This window comes from Drosophila serrata, unplaced genomic scaffold (assembly GCF_035046125.1).
Source record: "Drosophila serrata isolate PLE 108 unplaced genomic scaffold, ASM3504612v1 contig_276, whole genome shotgun sequence".
NCBI lineage: Eukaryota > Metazoa > Arthropoda > Insecta > Diptera > Drosophilidae > Drosophila > Drosophila serrata.
Window position 1 is genome coordinate 5729731 of NW_028257174.1, and position 19361 is coordinate 5749091.

A 19361-nucleotide genomic window follows, 5' to 3' on the forward strand; every position below is an offset into this window, starting at 1 on the left:
GCCATTGGAGCTGGTGAATAATTTATGTTTACCGAATTGTAATTTTGTGTGTTTTCTAATAAATCCCACAAAATTAAACAGAAATATTAATCCAAGGTCAAGGAATATCATTTACACAAAGTCCCATTTTTCCTATTAACAAATTGGTATGCTTTAAATAATTGCAATTGACAAATGATTGCATTTCACACCTGTGTCCTTGTACATTCTTGGCATATATATACATTATATGGTCGAAAATAACTCCTTCATCTTTTAATTCAAATTGTAGCGCCCTGAAAACGCATTAAAATGCACCGAAAAAAAGCTAAACAAACGCAGCCACCTTCCACATGCCAAAATAAAGAACCATGAGAGCGGATCGTATTCCTAAAACGGTTCTCCCGCTCTTGGCACCCTCTTTCCAGAGAGAGAGAGAGGGAGAGAGAGAGCAAGCAAAGCCAGGGACAAGCGGCGAAAAAAAAAGCGCGCGCCAAGCAACAGAAAGTCGAGGATAAGACGAAAATGAAAATGTTGTTGTTGCACTCACTCGCTTGCATTGTTGTTGCTGCAGCTCCTCAACGTCGCAAAAAGAAGGGAAACAAACAGATAACCTTCTTATTAGAAGTTATTGCACACACACACACTTAATTCACCTTAAAAAAACAACAAAAACTAGCCAAAGGCAACGCACTGATCTCGGCTGCGCAGATACATACAAACACAAAAACAAAATACACGGCAGCGGCCCGGATTTTGATTTGGGGCTTTTCCGCACTTGCCCCCGCAAACTATCACTTCCCACTGATGCAGCACACTGTATTTATTAAGTTTCACCACTTTTCCGCGTTTTTCCGGCGCTGGTTTTCCCGTATTTCAATTTTTTCCAGGAGCGATCTTCAGGCGTGCCGTTTTTCGCGATTTTTTTTTCCTTTTGTGTTCGTCCGTTCTGTTGGCAATGCTCCTGGAACTTAACAGTCCATGTTAGGTTTACATTCTGCACACGTACAGAACAGTTCTACACGCTTACAGATAGCTGGAATTTTCGCCATTGGGTTACCAATCTCATGTAAAATGTTAAATTAATTAACAGAGCTGCTCACATACAGAAAGGAAAGCGTTAACATAGATCGGCCGGGAGTGGGGAGTAAAAGGCGGAAGAGAGAAATGGACGATGTGGCCCACATCATGTGGGCGTAAAAGGGGATGCCGCAGTGTCACAAATATCAGCTGTTTTTGGCCAGAACTGAAAACACGATCCACTTTGTGGATCACTGGCGTGGATCTTATTTTTCTAATTGGATTAAACCAAGTTTAAGGGAAACTGACTTGGAAAATAATTAACTTTGTCGATTTTTCAACTTATTTTCATCTACTTTAAATTATAAACAACTATTATAGAATTTCTAGCGAATAATAATAAGTGGTCTGGACTTTTTGCCCAGACTACAATGTGTTTCATGGCCATTGGAGCTTGTGAATAATTGATGTTTACCAAAGTGTAATTTTAAATTAAATTAAATGTGTGTTTTGTAATAAATCCCACAAAATTAAGCAGAAATATGAATCGAAAGTCAAGGAATATCATTTGCACAAAGTTCCATTTTCCCTATTAACGAATTGTCGCTCACATTTGGTATGCTTGAAATAATTGCAATTGACAAATGATTGCATTTCACACCTGTGTGTGGCATATGTTGTGGTCTGAATATAAACAACAAAAATGTAACCAATTTAATATTTGTTCCTTTGTGACAAATACAGTTGATATATTTTTCATAGAAAAGTAATAAATGTCTATCAGAAATATGTGCTTGTAAATTATTTGCATATTTACTTTCTCTTTTTATTAAATAAAAGCGTTCTTCATTTAATATAACAATTAAATAAATGCAGAACATACATTTTAAGTTCCTTTGTCCTTGCATCACACAGTGTGGCTGTGCAAAGGACACACATAAAATATGACCTTGCTAACTATAGGTAGGCATAAATTAGGCACAATTATTCGAGTTGGAGTTTTACAGAAATTCTTTCTTTTTATATAATTCATTAAAATAATAAAACCATAACTAGTCAAAAATTAGGTACATATACTTGAATGAAAATTTCTTTATTTCTATATTAAAAAAACAAAGAAATACAAATTTATATAAATTAAATTTATACCTTTCATAACGCACTGTACTTGTACTCTGGCAGCCAAAGAAAACCCGCAGTGAAAAGTCCTTTGGCTTGTCAAATAGCGCGAAAAACTTTTCAAATAGCGTCGCGTTGAAGCCTAACCGAATCCCCAACCCAACCCAGACCCCTCCCCCACCAAGTTTTCCTCCCACATTTTCCCTTCGCCGCAGATTTTCCACAACCCTTTTGTTGGCGAACATTGGCCCATTCTATACATTTCGTCTCTCCATGAATGGGGTATAGAGCAGCTCTTGAGATTCATTTTCGTTCATTATTCGGTTTTTCTTTTTCTGTTTTTTTTTTTTGTGTTTTTGCGCCATAATTATGCCAAAGAAATATACATACTTATAGGCGAGAATGCCACGCCCCAACGCCCCCTTTCATGGCCTAGAAAATGGAAAGAAAAGCATGGGAAATATCGAGGCCTCGTGATGTGACTGCACTTTTGGCGATGAAAATTGTTAAAACAATCGATCGATTACACACACACACACAACACACACTGTATGGGCTCAATCAACCCAGTTTTTAGGCGCAATACTCAATGACTTTTTAATGCCAACGATTGAGTCCTTAATGCGGGGTTTTCTCTCTCCTGGAATGTCCTTGCCTTGCATTGACAGTCCATAAGCAGTGGTATTTGGGGCCGTCTTAAATAATTAAATTCGACGAGTGGCTGTTCCATAAGTAAGTTGATTAATTATTAAACCGAGGCAAGCGGCATGAAACCGAGTAAACAAAAGAGAGCCCTAAAAACCGAAGGGCAGAAATAAAAATAAAACAAGAAAGGAAGCTAACTTCGGCACGCCGAAGTTTATATACCCTTGCAGATAGAAATTCTATGACTAGGAATCCATACCATATAAATTATATATATTTGTGTTAAAAAACAATGAAGTAATACCTGCTTTCATTTCAGTCACCTATACATATTATATTTGCAGCTTTTCATTCACTGATTTGCATTTTTCATCCACATCAAACGATCCTTTGTATGGCACCTATATGATATAGTCGGCCGATTTTCATGAAATTTGCCACAAAATTTAAGACTAATATAAAATGGCTACACCTCAAATTTGATGAAAATCTGTTGAAAACTGAAAGGTTATAATTTTTAATTGTATTAATTTCTCGATCGTTCCTATGGGAGCTATATGATATAGTAGTCCGATTTTCATAAAATTTTATACAAAATTGTAGAGTATAGTAAAATGGCTATATCTCAAATTTGATCCAATTCTATTGAAAACTGAAAATGTTAAAATTTTTTTTGTAAAAATTTTCCGATCATTCCTATGGCAGCTATATGATATAGTCGTCCGATCCGGCCCGTTCCGACATATATACGAGTGAGAGTATATAGAAGGCTAACTACAAAGTTTCATTCAGATAGCTTTAAAACTGAGAGACTAGTTTGCGTAGAAACGGACAGACGGACAGACGGACAGAAGGACAGACGGACAGACGGACAGACGGACATGGCTAGATCGACTCGGCTGTTGATCCTGATCAAGAATATATATACTTTATATGGTCGGAGGTGCCTCCTTCACTGCGTTGCAAACTTCTGACTGAAATTATAATACCCTGCAAGGGTATAAATATCAAATTAAATTTACTACAAACAACGTGTTGGGGAATTTTGTTTTTTTGTTATTTACACCAATTGCTGGTTGATTGTTTGCCATTAAAAGTTATTTTATGGCTATGATTTATCTACGGGGTAATAAATCTTATTTATGTTTATGAAAGTCTTGTAAGAATTTTTGCTATTACAAGCTATTAATTATAGGAAGCAGGTGGAATTTTACAGAAACTTGGGGGTTCACTCTTAACTAAAGGAAAATTATTTATAAGTATTAGTAAATAATACAAATATAAAAGCATAAAAATAATACAATACTCAGGAAACGATTGAAAACTTTATTATATATTCATTTTATTTATTTTAAAGATATTAATTCCAAAGAGTTGGGTATATTTAAATTTACCATTAAAATCATACAAAATATAAAAGAAATTAGTAGAAAATAAATTTTCAAAAATTATATATCTCTTCATTTATAATGTTTACCTATTTCTCCTTAAAGTTTTTATAATTTCTAACTCTCCTTGACCTTTGCTATTGATTTTTAAACTTTTTTTGGGGGAATCCCCCTCGTTGAACCCCCTTTATTCGCTTGACAGCATTTTGCCCTAAATTACCCAAGTATTTAATGGGATTCCCAGGAGTCAGCATCACCCTTAACCCCTTAGCCCCTTAACCCCTTGCCACCGGGTCTTTTTTAGACGCACTTTAAGCCGCTGCAATTGCTGCCAAGTGACCCAAATCAGAGTCTCTGCCCTCCAATGTCTGCGGTGCTCGTCGTCTGCCTCGGAATCCGTAATCCTGAGGAGGTGGCGTCAGTCGCCCCACATTCCAGTTAGTTATCCAAACGCAATAATCCCAATCCCAAACACGAATCCTTTGAGCCGGCTGCCTTTGGAGTGGCTTAGTTTGCGCTTAGTTAGCTTAATTACGAACGCGCCCGAGACTCGGGCCGCTGCAGCGATAAGTATCGATTAGAATCGATAAGCCTAGTGGCATGCCCAAGCTCACTAATCATGATCATCCGGATACACGGATAAAATATATATATATGTATGAGTGAAAATTTCAGGAATTTAAAAATAGAAGATTTCTTTATGAAAGAAAATGTATAATGGTGGTTTCTAATTATGTTATTTGCTAATTTTCGATAGGCAATATATCGATAATACATGAATATGTATTTGATTTGTACTAAAAATTCAAAAAAATTAAAAGTATGTGTAGATTAGCTTGAAAATTTGTATATCTTAAAGTATATTAAAAACAAGAAAATGTATAATATTATACTTACAATATTAAGAAGTATCTATAGTAAATATATTTCTTTCTATTATTGAATTATTATTGAAACATTTCTTATATCAAAACTAATAGATACTTCTTGCTATGTACAACTTGTATTATTATTGACTTATGGGAAATGTTTTTTTTTATGTATTTATTTACTTTATTTTTTAATAAGTTTTTAAACATTTCTTAGAGTAAATCTTACTCTTTTTGTAGTACAAATTGTATTAGTTTTGGCTTATAAGAAATGTACTTATTTTATGCATTTATATACATTATTTTTTAAACAGGTTTTTAAACATTTCCTGCAATAAACCTGTAAATACTCTTTTTGATGTAAATATGGCATTGGTTATGACTTAAAGAAAATGTATTTACTTGATGTATTTTTTATACATAAGTATCCTTTCCTGGATATGCAACTAAATTGAAATTCTTATGAAATTATATAAAATGCCCTCGAAGGCATTTCAGAGGGGGGAATATTGAAGGACTTGGGCGACCTATTCATCCGCCGCATCCTGGCATCCTGGCATCCATCCTCGAAATCCTACCAACCCGGATGACTTGTTTACGCAATTCTCCGGAATGGCATGCTGCTCCTCCTCTTTGGCCTTCCGTTTCCATGTTCCATAAGCGGAAACAAACAGCAACGGAAATGCCTTGATATTTTCACCTAAAAGAAATTGTAATTTTGTAATTTACATTCCGTTTATCTTATATCTATAGCATATATAGTTAATAGTATTTTCTTAACTATTTCTGGAAAATCTTATATTTAATACATAAAGTACAAAATTGATTTATATCTCTCTCTGAAGTAATGTTAATGTATATCCATATCCTTTGACTGACTCCTTGTCTATTTTTTAGTCTGGCATTTTTTTCCAAGGGTTGACTGCTTATGCATTCCCCTATCCACCGGACAATGGCGATATTCTTTGGAATTGTAAATAGCCAACTCATTGGAATCCATCACACCACCCAGCTTAGTCCCAGCTTCGTCCTTTCTCCTCCTGCCCCATGTGTCCAGACATAATCCCTGACTGCAAATCGGTGTCGATGTGAATGATATGGAACTGTGAATGCGAATGCGAATGCAATGGGTGTGTTCTTTCTCTATATAAATTGTGATGTGTGGGGGTTAAGTGTGCTGAGTGTGATGTTTACTATAAATAATCTAGCCATTTATTAGGGGCAATCATAAACTGCGTTAACAAAACGATCCCCCTCTACTATATATATATACATAAATCTCTGAAAGAGCCGTAAACAAAAGGCATCTCTGGCGTTGTTTTGCATTGTGCGATAAGCTTTCTATTAACTCTGACCCGGAAGCAGAAGGCAGGATGCAGGATGAAGGATATAGGAGGCGAAAAGGTTTCAATATTCAATGGAAGATGCATTCTGGATAATAAATGCTAATCCAAGGACAATGACAGGTGCAGCTGAGGGGAGTAAGTCGGTTGCTAGCATTATATATATAATATTATAATCCCATAAGTATCGGGGGAAGCAACTAATCAAGGCTCCAGAACTCATCTGACTTAGCACGCGGCTTCCTGGAATGTGTTCACACCAGTTAATTAAAAATAATTGAAATTTAAGAAATCGATATTTAGTCAAAGAAGAAAATAAGAATATTATTAAGTAGGTACCATATTATATGGTATATTAAATCCTATTACAAGTTTAGGCCTACATTTATAAAGCTCTTAATGAAAGAAAACTTAAAAATACATTTACAAATATTTCTTTAATATTTTATCGATAACAATATCGATTTTTTATCGATTATTGCAGTTGCAATATGCTTTCCTTGGCGATATGACACTACTATCGAGCATTCTCGACTCGGGCGGCGGCATTTCCGCTCAACGCTTCACTCGCCTGCTGCGCCAGTCCAGCACATCCTCATCCTCGTCCTCATCCTCATCCGCATCCGCATCCGGATCTATGCTGGAGCCCACATCCTCGCAGCTGCCCATAAACGATGTCCTTGGCGGCGGACGTATTCCCTTCCTGCATGACAATGGAACGGGCGAATCACTACCCCTGCCAGATGCCGATGCACTGGATCCCAATTTCGTCCTCGATGGGGTCACCAGTGTGGCCAAAATGGCCCTGGAGGCGACAGTGAAGGAAGTGCTACGCGATCCAGATCCGGAACAGATATTGGCCAATGCCAATGCCACCGCACCATGGAATATAACGTTGGCATCGGCGGCAGCCACCAATTATGAGAACTGTTCGGCGTTATTTGCCAATTACACCCTGCCACAGACAGGTGAGTGATGTGAGGTTTAATGAATTCATAATTCATTAATTAAGTAATTTGTGTAATTAAAGGGGATTTAAAACGTTAAGAGAGGAACTTGATTTACATTCAAGATGATTTATCGATAACTGAATTGATATATTCTTATTATTTACCTTTATTTCGATTGGCTTTTCCTGCAATGTTAAAAGGGGAACTCGATTTATAATCGAGATGGCGGAAGTTATCGATTTATCGATTTTTTATCCCTATCTAAATTGATATTTTCTTATAATTTTATATTTTTTTCGATAGGCCTTTACTGCAACTGGACTTGGGACACATTGCTCTGCTGGCCACCAACTCCGGCCGGTGTCCTGGCCAGGATGAATTGTCCTGGCGGGTATCATGGCGTGGATACGCGCAGTAAGTAATTAATCAAGATTCTTAACTATATTTTAAGAGCAATCAACCATTTAAGTCGCCTCACTTACATCCATAAACCTAGCTTAATTAGTGAATCTGCAATTAAACAGTAAAGGATATGGACACATATAACTGGCGGCAACAATTATACGGATCATTTGCTGGGAATCCGTTCAACTGCCAAACGAAAACGGGCAAAACAATTACTTGATTTCATATTCAACGAGAGAAATTCAATATTTGCATGCATGAGGGAACCGTACTCCCCAATCTTAACCCCATTACTTGGAGGGGGGAAAGGTCACTTCGAAAGTGGGCCAAAGGTGGGCGTGGACACACACACACACATTGGCCAGGTGTGTGCCTCCAGCTGAGCTCGGGGGCCTCTCCGCTGGCCATCGATTGCTTAATTACGATCCCAACTGGGTTTCCGACCCCACCGATGATGATGATGATGATGATGATATGTCCTGGGCCCGCAAATCGAACGATTTTACACCACGGGGGAACAAAAAGTATTTAATAAGCAATGCCAGTGCACTGGGAAAAAAATTATATCTAAATAGGGTTGAAAGAAAATAATGATATATTAAAATTTCATTGATATTTGGTATGCAATTTAATGTATTATTGCACTATAAGCCATATTTTCCTTAGGATTATTGATATTATTAATAAACAGATTTGTTAACCTACAAAAAACCCAAAACAGAACAGCTTTCCGATTTGAAATTAATCAATTTTTAACTGAGTTATGATAAATTTTCTCTGCAAGGGTATAGAAATTTCGGTTTCCCGAAGTTAGTTTCCTTTCTTCCTTTAATATTTAAGTGTTTCAAAGTATCAGTGAGAAATCCTCTATTTAATAAGCTATTATTTATTATATTAATATCACAAAATAACGCTCAGTGCCGCTTTGTCGTGACCTGATTTACCTAAGCCCCAATGAGTGTAGATTTTTAGACCCCAATATTTCCTGGGGAACTGGGTCGTAGGGTCGTAGGGTCGTAGGAGGAGGAGGAGGAGAAGGAGGTTGTCCTTGGTTCGTCCTAATTGGCATAATTGCAGCTGTCACTCAGTGTGTCAAAATGTTCGATTTGCAGTCATTAATCCATGGGAAATACACCTCCCTTTACCACCCCAGTCTCCTTCACTCTCTCACTTTTAATTATTATTATGATGATTTTCCCCAGAGTTTGCCAATCGAAAATGCGAACTGGATGGCCGGTGGGGGAGCAGGCCAAATGCCACGGAAACGAATGCCACCGGCTGGACGGACTATGGGCCATGTTACAAGCCGGAGGTCATCCGGTTGATGCAGCAGATGGGCAGCCGTGAGGATTTGGATCTTTACATAGAGATAGCCAGGAGGACGAGGACCCTGGAGATAGTTGGTCTCTGCCTATCACTCTTCGCCCTGATCGTCTCCCTGCTGATCTTTTGCACATTTCGTTCGTTGCGAAATAATCGCACCAAGATCCATAAGAATCTATTCGTTGCCATGGTGCTGCAGGTCATCATCCGGCTGACCTTGTATCTGGATCAGTTCCGAAGGGGCAGCAAGGAGGCGGCCACCAATACCAGTCTATCGGTGATTGAAAATACGGTGGGTTTTTATATTTAAGTAACAATTTTCCCATTTTCCTCTATATTTAACAACCATTTCTCTGGCAGCTATATATAGTAATATATAGTAATCCGATTTTCATAAAACTAAAACCGATATTCTATAACATTTAAAGATAGTAATATCTCAAATTTGATGAGAATATATTAAAAACTTTAAAAGTTATAATTTGTTTTCTATAAATTATTCGATCGTTCGTAAGAAAGTAATTATACTTGTTCTATAACTCTTCCGATTGTTCCTATATAAGCTATATATATGTATATATATAGTCCACCGATTCGGCATGATCCGATTTATATACTAGTAAAATTATATACAAGAATATCTCCATAGTTTCATTCAAATAGCTTGCTCTTCGTTCCAAAAGAAATCTCGCACATCTGTGCATATGATTCCCAACTAGTTCTAACCTCCCCGGAACGAAGTGGCTCTTACCAGCCAAGTCTCGGATATGTGTTGTGTTACAAAAGTTGCAAGTCATTGTTTATTAGTGTTCAATGTTAATTACTGATCATAGATACTTACTATTCATAGATACTTACTGATCATATTTACTTACTGATTAAAGTCATAGTTAATTACTGATCAAAGATACTTACTGGTCGTAGTAAATAACTGATCATAGTTACTCACTGGTCATAGATTCTTCTTGTTTAAAGTTACTTACTGTTCAGAGTTAGTTACTGATAATAGATATTTTCTGATCATAGTTACTTACTCTTCATAGATACCTACTGATCATACGCAGTTGTAAGTCGTGTTTTATGGAAACTCCTTAATTCACAACAAGAAAGTCAAACATCAATTAAATTTTAATAACAATTATAATCAGTCAGAGTTTCTAAAATGTAATTGTTTTAATTCTTTTTAAAATATCTTTCGAAATTAGCCCTACTTGTGTGAGGCATCGTATGTCCTATTGGAATACGCTCGCACCGCCATGTTCATGTGGATGTTCATCGAGGGCCTCTATCTACACAATATGGTAACGGTGGCCGTTTTTCAAGGAAGTTTTCCATTGAAATTCTTCTCACGTCTGGGCTGGTGTGTTCCCATACTGATGACCACTGTGTGGGCCCGGTGTACAGTGATCTACATGGACACATCCTTGGGAGATTGTCTTTGGAACTATAATCTCACGCCATACTACTGGATACTCGAGGGACCGCGTCTGGCCGTGATACTGGTAAGTAATGATTATGAAGATTCTAAGGAATATAAACTGATCTTGTTTTAAATTTAAATAGCTCAACTTCTGTTTCCTGGTGAACATCATACGAGTGCTGGTGATGAAGTTGAGGCAGTCTCAGGCCAGTGATATCGAGCAGACACGAAAGGCTGTGAGGGCAGCGATAGTCCTGCTGCCACTTTTAGGCATCACCAACATCCTGCATCAGGTGGCACCTCTCAAGACGGCCACGAATTTTGCCGTATGGTCATATTCCACGTACTTTCTCACCTCGTTTCAGGGCTTTTTCATAGCTCTCATCTATTGTTTTTTAAATGGCGAGGTAAGTGAGGAAATAGGATTTGTAGAATGATATATTGAGAGTATGATATTCCTCCCCTAGGTTCGCGCTGTTCTCCTCAAGAGTCTGGCCACTCAGCTCTCTGTACGTGGTCATCCGGAATGGGCCCCCAAGAGGGCCTCCATGTACTCGGGTGCCTATAATACCGCCCCCGACACGGATGCAGTGCAGCAGCATCAGCAAACAGGCGAGAATCCAGCCACAGGAAAGAGGTAGGCCTACAGTCTTCTCCACAGTCTTAATTTCTAATTCCTTAATCCTTTTTTGGGACAGAATATCACCTCCAAATAAAAGGCTAAATGGACGAAAGGCCAGCAGTGCCAGCATTGTGTTGATCCATGAGCCACAGCAGCGGCAGCGACTGATTCCGCGACTCCAAAGCAAGGCGCGGGAAAAGGACAAGAGCCTGGATAAGGATCGTGGGAAAAGGATACAATTGCAGCAATCGCAAGCGGAAGCAACGGTTGCAGATCCCACAACAATAACAACGGCTAATCGCATCCGGAGCAAAGATGATGATGGAGGCAACGGTGGTGGAGGCGGAGGAGGAGGAAGCGGCTCCAAGTGGATGATGGGCATCTGCTTCCGGGGTCAAAAGGTACTGAGAGTACCGTCAGCGTCATCCGTGCCACCCGAGTCAGTTGTATTTGAGTTGTCAGAGCAGTAGCTAACCAAAAAAACTACCTAGCCGTAGACGTAGACCTAGTCGTAGTCCTAGCCGTAGAAGTAGCCATCAGCCCATTGCCCGCTAGTCCCTCTCTCCAAAGCTAAGCCTATTCCCTATACACCACAAGTAGCCAGCACCTAGCAAGCTACCAGATACCCTTTTCCAACTCTAAACAAAGATCTAGAAAGAGCTTGTCTAACAGAGTCCTTCTCTCCTTCCTATATACATATATTTCCTCTTAAAGTATAACCAAAGACTATATAAAGAATAAGTTGTAGAGATTGTATTTATACGCTTATCGCGTTATGCATCTTGTTCTTTACATTGTCTTTGGTCCTGCCACAAATTAAAAGCAATCTGAAGTCAAGTTTTCCAACTCTCCTCCTTCTATATTCCCAGTAAAGTCTAACCTAAGCTATTTAATACTTTTAAGTACTTTTTTAGTTTTGAAAAAAACATGGAAAAAAATCATAATAACAGTAATCTGTCCTATAAATTGGTTGCTTAATACCTATTACTGTATCCCACAATTTTCTTCTTTACTTACTACTTACTACTTCATCCAAAACTTTGTTTGATTTATAGTTTAATCTTGATTTTAGATTGCCTTTTGCCCCCTCCTTACCAGTGTAAATTAGACAGATCCAAAAATTAGAAGCATACTATTCTTTGAGACCCCATTTATAATTCCAAGTCTTATTCAAATTACTTAACTATTATTATCTGACGATGACAAGCAATTTTCCAAAATAACGCCACATTCTCTGTTCTGGACACGCAAATACACTAAAAAAAAAAAAAAAAAACAAATAAGAAAACACTCGCACACGGTTACTACTTGATATTGAATTTTCCAGCAAAACTTGAGCGGCATGTTCTTCTACTATTTCTATAATACAACTTAGTACATTCGAGTAAAAAAAATAACACAAACTTATTGTTACTGTTGCAGTGTGACCAAATCAGGGGAGAATTAAACAGAGACTAATCAATTATTAATATATGGAATTGGTTTTATTGTTTCCTATTAGTTATTATAATAATTGTTTTCTCTTTCTTTAATGGCTAATATTTTTCCTATGTTATGTAAATATTATGGTTATATTAAAAAGCAAATTGTGAATCTCTGTAAAGAAGTATAATATTTCTATTATTATTTGATTACTTTGGAGTGACTGTACCTTGTGTTTATGAGCTGGTCACACTGCCACTGTCACGTTCGATCACGCTCACTGTCACTGCATTGACTTTTGCCTAGCTGCGCTTTGTTTTGCTACGAAAAACTTTGCCACGATCAATATTAACTAATGGGGTCCGCAAACGAAGCCATAAATTAAATAAATTACTTTCTTTCTTTCCCTTAAAAAAAAACAACAACAACAAATGCGGCATCCGTTGGAATGTTTTCGATTCCGTTTCCGTTTCCGTTTTCTTTTTTCTCTTCTTTCTCTCTTTTTTTCGATTTTAGGACAAATGTGTGATGGCCGGTGGTCAAAAGCCGCAGCAGATATTTATGACGTCACAATTGCCGCCGACGTCAACGCTGGCAGCAATAGCAACAACAACAATAACTACAACAACAGGAAGTGCAACAAGTGCAACCGCAACCGCAGCAGCTAAAGCAACCACAACAATAGCAACAATAACAAAGTCAAAAGCCAAGGCCAAGGCCAAGGCCATCGCTAAGAATAATGCCAAGCCCAAAGCTTAAAGCACTTTGATTTCCAATCTCAGAATATAGATCGATCTATATAACTCTCAGATATTGAGATTGAGATAGAGAGAGAGACGCCTAGCTTAGCATTCATGGGTGCAACTGTACTAAACTAAACTGAAGCTGAAAGTGTGCCCATTATTTTTTTTTTATATCGCACTGCGATATCTATTGATAAATAAATATATATATAATATTTTTGTATATCTACCTATCATTACAGTAAAAGAAATTATATAAAATATGTGTGTACTGAATGTAATGATGAATGTAATTGCTAATTGTTATTATTATTATTTTTTTTTTTTTTTGTGACTAAGATCAATATATACATATATATTTACATGAATGAAAGGCATTAAGAGAAGAGACATATTTACATACTTGGTATTTACACTAACTGCGCTACACCCTAGGAGAATCGGATGGCAAGAGAAACCTGATAGAAATGTCTGAGTATAGATCGTATATTGGATATACATATAATATATGTTATGTGAAGAGAGTACAAAAGAGGAGATTTGAAAAATGAACGAAAGAAATTAATTCTAATTGGCACACTTGAAAGTCACATTAGCTGAATTTCGATCAGTGATCAATGATCAGTGATCAGCTCGAATATTGAATATTCACTTAAACTTAAGCTTACAAATGCATTTTAAAGAGCGGCATGTTTTTTAAGTTTGAATTTCCTGTCCTTGGTTATTTTACTAAACGCTTATGCAATTTTCAACTAAGACAACAAAAAAACTAAGAAATTCAAGCCGAATTTAAAATGTGGAACTCAAAAACCGGAACACCCCATCGTTGGTGGTGGTCAATGGCAAACTATTACGTGTATAAGGCTAAAAAAAATGGAAAAATTAATAAAAAACATGATTTTGTATGCATACATACTGAGATGAAATCGGGTTAGTTTGTATTTCTACGGGGGATCAGGTTATTATAAGAAATAGCGGCACGTGCCGTTCGTGAATCCCCCCAAATATTTACCAAAGCTCAATTGGCAATTTCGAGCTCCTTAAATAGCTTAATCGGATGTTTTAATGGATCATCATGGGGTGCTATAAAAACTGGGAATGCTTAGTGTTGAATACCCTACTTTGTACTAGAATTATTAGCTTATAGTTGCTAAATTTTCGCTCAATTTTATGACCTATCTTATGACTGTCCAAGAGCTATATATATTTCCATATCTTAAACTGTCTCAATAGGCCACCAAAAGAGGCGCTACTAATTGCCAATGATGGGGAAATGGGTATGCATATTGATGACCTATTTAGAATTCATAAAAAAGTCATCAAATGCCATAAAGGCAAATGTACATGGTTTCCGAGTATATGGAATGGCTTTAGCTCTGGAAGGGTATTGACATAAACATGCACTGAGAGAAAGATGTCTTATGTTTTTACTAAATTAACTAAATATAACCAGTTTTGTTTTAAATTTCTCATAGGAAGAAAAATATATGTAGAGATACTACTTGTATGGCTTCCTCTGCGTATACTTAATATATTTCCCTTGCGTATACTTAATATCATTCCCAGCGTATACTTAATTTATTTCCCTTGCGTATACTTAATATATTTCCCCTGCGTGTAATTAATATATTTCCCTAGCGTATACTTAATATACTTCCTGTACGTATACTTAATATATTTCCTATGCGTATACTTAATATATTTCCCCTGCGTATACTTAATATATTTCCACACCGTATACTTAATATACTTTCTGGAAGTATACTTAATATATATTCCATGCGAATACTTAATATATTTCCCTTGCGTATACTTGATATTTTCTGCGTATACTTAATATATTTTCCCTACGTATACTTAATATACTTCCTGTACGTATACTTAATATACTTCCTGTACGTATACTTAATATATTTCCTATGCGTATACTTAATATATTCCCCCTGCGTGTAATTAATATATTTCCCTAGCGTATACTTAATATACTTCCTGTACGTATACTTAATATATTTCCTATGCGTATACTTAATATATTTCCCCTGCGTATACTTGATATTTCCTGCGTATACTAATATACTTTCTGTAAGTATACTTAAAATTTTCCCTAGCGTATACTTAATATATATTCCATGCTAATACTTAATATATTTCCCTTACGTATACTTAATTTATTCCCCTTGCGTATTCTTGATATTTTCTGCGTATACTTAATATATTTTCCCTGCGTATACTTAATAAACTTCCTGTACGTATACTTAACATATTTCCATTGCGTATACTTAATATATTTCCCTTGCGTATACTTGATATTCGCTGCGTATACTTAATATATTTCCCCTGCGTATACTTAATATATTTCCCACCGTATACTTTTTTTTTTTGTTAACCACAAACTATTCTCTCAGTGCATACACTTAGAGACACACACCACACACAGTAAATTGACAATTGAAACCAAACACAAGACACAGATAGAGATAGAGAGAGAGACGACAGGGGGTATATTCTGGGGTTACGGATAGGGATTGTATTTCCAAGAACAGCATACGGATCACAATGAACAATGATAATGATAACGACAACAAAAAACAGCGACAACAACAACAACAACAACGAAAACAAGGTGGACAAAGGTGAGGTAGCAAAGTTGAGTGCAAAGTGGAAACAGGATGGAGCATCAGCATCAGCATCATCATCATCAGCATCATAATCATTGTGATCTCGACTTTGATCGGTCTAGAAGAGCAGATCCTCATCACCATCCTCATCAAGGATATTCTGCACTTCCTTGGCCTCCTCGGCCAATTGTCCTTGGCGACGCAACTCCTCACGCTTCTTGTCCGCCGTTTTGCGAGCCTCCCGCTTCTTGTCCTGAATCTTCTTCAGCCGATAGAATTCCTCACGTTCTAGTTCATCCAGTTCGCTAATGATGTACTCAATGGTGCGATTGATGCGGGGAATAATTACTAAAAAAAGGAGATATTAATCTATCTATATGTATTCAAGAAACTCAGATACTCACCATGTTCGATGGCATTTACCCGCCGATTGGTCACTTTGATCACATCGTCAAGGGTCACAAAGGAGGTCTGGAGCGAGGCCAACTCGACGAGAAGTCGCACTGCACACTGATAGTTCTTCTTGAGCTTGGCCAGCTGCTGACCACCGCGTGCCAGGCCAGCCAGCTCATAGGTATCCACACCATCCATATATGGTTCAAACACAGGCAGGGTCACACCGGCCACATTATCCTTTTTGGTACGTATTTTAATCTGAGCCTTGGTCACATTTTGCAAAACAATCTGATTGATATCGCCCGTGGTGAACTTGACCTCGGCTAGCGAAAAGGCTGCCTCCTTCATCACCTGACCCATCAGGCTCTTGGTCTGATTATAACATATTTATAATATTTATTATATTTTTTTACTAAATTGACCTCTTTACCTCTATGATCTTGCCCAGAATCAGGCGAAAACGCATCTGGAGTGCATCTGCTTTCTTTTTGAGCAAACCATGACCCTTGGTGGCGCCTGCCAGACGCGATTTCATCAATGTTTGGGCTCTACAAACGGTGAATAGCACTTGGATTATAGATATATATAACGATTTGGATCAGGATTAGGCCGACTCACCCTCTGGAGGGAAATATGGGCAGGCGATCTTTGGCTGCCATTTAATTTTAAATCAAAGTCTTCACAAGAACAATAAATAAAAATATTAAAACACCAACAAAAAAATATGTTCAACAACACGCAGAGAGTGTGAGAGAAAATTCACAACTATAAATATCAACAACAAAATATTTACTAAATATATATATAGGCGACACCACGAAAATAAAAACGGACGACGAGTGGAGGAACCACGAGCGCGCGACAACAAACTGGGCCAGCGAATGAAGACGCATTGAGCGACCTGCCGGGAGAGTGACGATCATTTGGGATGGTATGGTATGGCTACATGGGATCTCATCGGATTGGATTGGGGTACATAGAGTGTGATGATGATGATGATGGAGGGGGCCCACCCTTCACTCAGCTGTTCCGGAACAGCTGTCCACGGGGCAAAGCAGAGAGGCTGTCACACGACACAGGCGAGGTGGAAATAGAAGGTATATAAACTTGTACTACCTGTAGTAACTCGGCAATACTACGTCTAATACTATTATAATTTGGTATACAGCTTGATTTTGTTTAAATAATATATATAATATAATATTTAAATGGAAACTTTAAAATCTTGTATACAAGATTATCAAAAAATAGAACCAGATACCAAGTTTTCGTTATTCTTCAATCTTTAAATTACTTATAAAATAATTTCAAATTGTTCTTGCTCTAAAAAAACATTTTAATTATTCTCTAGGGTAATTGCTAGTCGTTGATTTGGCACAGCACACACTCGAACTTGATTAACAGAAATGGGAATGAGTGAATGATCTCACAGGCAATGGCAATATCTCAACAACTAATTAAAGAACAACAAGAGTTGTAATGAGAATGGACTTTTAATTCGATTAATTAAAACTTGGCAAAATGGGACTACAAATTAACAGACATTACCGTTATTTATAGAGTATCAATCAGCTGTTCTGCTAGGAATAATATTTACAATGACAAGTGAACAAAAAGCTAGGAATTATGTTATCCACATAAATATTTATACCAAGTATAAACTAATATTTTTATTAATATATATATTTCGTTTCAGGGTCAGTTTTATTATTTTTTTTTTTTTTTTGTTAGTGATCGATACTTTCTAACGATAAATGGGACTGTCAACTTGATGGATTTGTGCCGCAGTGCTGCCAATTCCGCACAGATTGTCTTCAATTGGACCTGATTGCCATCAATAACGCACAACGATAATTTCTTTTTTTTTGGGGTGGCAGACAATGGGATGGATCTATCTACTGCTGCCACGCGCAGATATTTCGCGGCACTGACTTTGAAATACCTTTGTGTGTTGCCCCCTATATGGGTCTCTGGTTCCGACTCCGGCTCCGGATGGCAATGTCACGCAATTTGAATACCGCGTATTGTGCCGCCTTCGTCATGTGCCCATCGCTCTATTTTACAGAGAAAAAAATCATTATAACATTATAACAAATAATAATTAAATTGATTGGAAAAGCTAATATATTGAGGGGCAAAGTGCCATATAATATATTGAAAATATCAACATTTAAATAAAAATTTTATAAATTTTTTATTATGGAGACAATCAAAAAATATTCGTGATATGTTATTTAATTTAATTATATATGTATATATATATATATTTTTTATATAGATTCAATATATATAAAACAGAATATATATTTATATATATTTATATATTTATCTGCCTTAAAAATTCAAATAGCATCAATATATGGATTCTATTTCATATAATTTTAGATTTTGCAACGCAGTGAAGGAATTTGAAATTGGGAATTATTTCCTTGTTTTTTAACAAAAATATATAAAATATATATTGTATTCATTATTTATGATCGAATGGCAATATTAAAATAATAATAATATTGTAATGCCGGTGAATAGTGCTCACTCTCTCTCTCTCTATCTCTAGCTTTCTCTGCCTCCCTACAACTCCACCTCTTCAATATTCTGTTTATCTCTAGAGACAGAGACAGATAGAGAGAATAAAGAAGGTGAGAGCGAGAGGCAAAGAGGCATCTGTGGAGGCAAGCACTGAGACACATAGAGAGTTCTCCAGAGAAAGGGGTGGGTGAGGCCAGTGAGGCCGCCGCTCCTCTCTCTCATTGCTTGCCTCCTCCATAGATGCCTCTGCCTCTCGCTCTCGCTCACACTTTCTCTATTCTCTTCGCTCGAAAAGTATAAATACAGGGCTCTGCCGCCTTGCGCACCTCAGTCGGTCCGTGGCGTCTCCAGTGTTAACATCTCGAGTGATAGTGATAGTGATTACCAATCGACTCCAAAAATATGACGTGGCTAATTCGTATCATCTGGATAAACAGGAAGTGCTTGTTTTGATGACACCATGACAAGCCTAATTGATGCCACCAAGAATATATCTTTGCACTGGAAGGAATTAACGATGACGTGTCCCCTCAACTGCGGTAAGTCTTAACAATGACAATTATATTAATT

General features: G+C 37.1%; 2 protein-coding genes across 11 annotated transcripts in view; one reads left to right on the forward strand and one right to left on the reverse strand.

The window, feature by feature from the left end:
* Pdfr (Pigment-dispersing factor receptor) overlaps positions 1 to 14174 on the forward strand; it is a 42572-nt gene extending 28398 nt beyond the window's left edge. For 5 of the 8 annotated variants that reach the window (XM_086835734.1, XM_086835735.1, XM_086835737.1 and 2 more), the window contains 7 exons: positions 6848 to 7331; positions 7617 to 7727; positions 8921 to 9333; positions 10247 to 10543; positions 10605 to 10868; positions 10929 to 11098; positions 11160 to 12686. In XM_086835734.1, the coding sequence (XP_086691860.1) occupies positions 6872 to 7331; positions 7617 to 7727; positions 8921 to 9333; positions 10247 to 10543; positions 10605 to 10868; positions 10929 to 11098; positions 11160 to 11553 (2109 nt within the window). In that variant the 5' untranslated portion in view covers positions 6848 to 6871 and the 3' untranslated portion in view covers positions 11554 to 12686. Of the gene's footprint in view, positions 1 to 6847; positions 7332 to 7616; positions 7728 to 8920; positions 9334 to 10246; positions 10544 to 10604; positions 10869 to 10928; positions 11099 to 11159; positions 12687 to 13021 lie in introns of those variants that run through there. The other 3 variants (XM_086835730.1, XM_086835729.1, XM_086835731.1) reach the window with 1 other exon arrangement.
* A 1578-nt stretch (positions 14175 to 15752) lies between these two features.
* On the reverse strand, positions 15753 to 18024 carry Vha36-3 (Vacuolar H[+] ATPase 36kD subunit 3). Of its 3 annotated transcripts, none has more exons than XM_086835738.1 (5): positions 17811 to 18024; positions 16881 to 16939; positions 16693 to 16810; positions 16271 to 16634; positions 15753 to 16214 (listed from the first exon to the last, which is right to left on the reverse strand). In XM_086835738.1, the coding sequence occupies exons 2-5, from the start codon at positions 16919 to 16921 to the stop codon at positions 15985 to 15987; spliced, it is 753 nt and encodes a 250-aa protein (XP_086691864.1). In that variant the 5' UTR covers positions 16922 to 16939; positions 17811 to 18024; the 3' UTR covers positions 15753 to 15984. The 3 variants fall into 3 exon arrangements, with proteins under 3 accessions (XP_086691864.1, XP_020802734.1, XP_020802733.1); XM_020947075.2 differs by lacking the exon at positions 17811 to 18024 and adding an exon at positions 17056 to 17334; XM_020947074.2 differs by lacking the exon at positions 17811 to 18024 and having other exon boundaries at positions 16881 to 17337.
* Positions 18025 to 19361: the final 1337 nt, after the last annotated feature.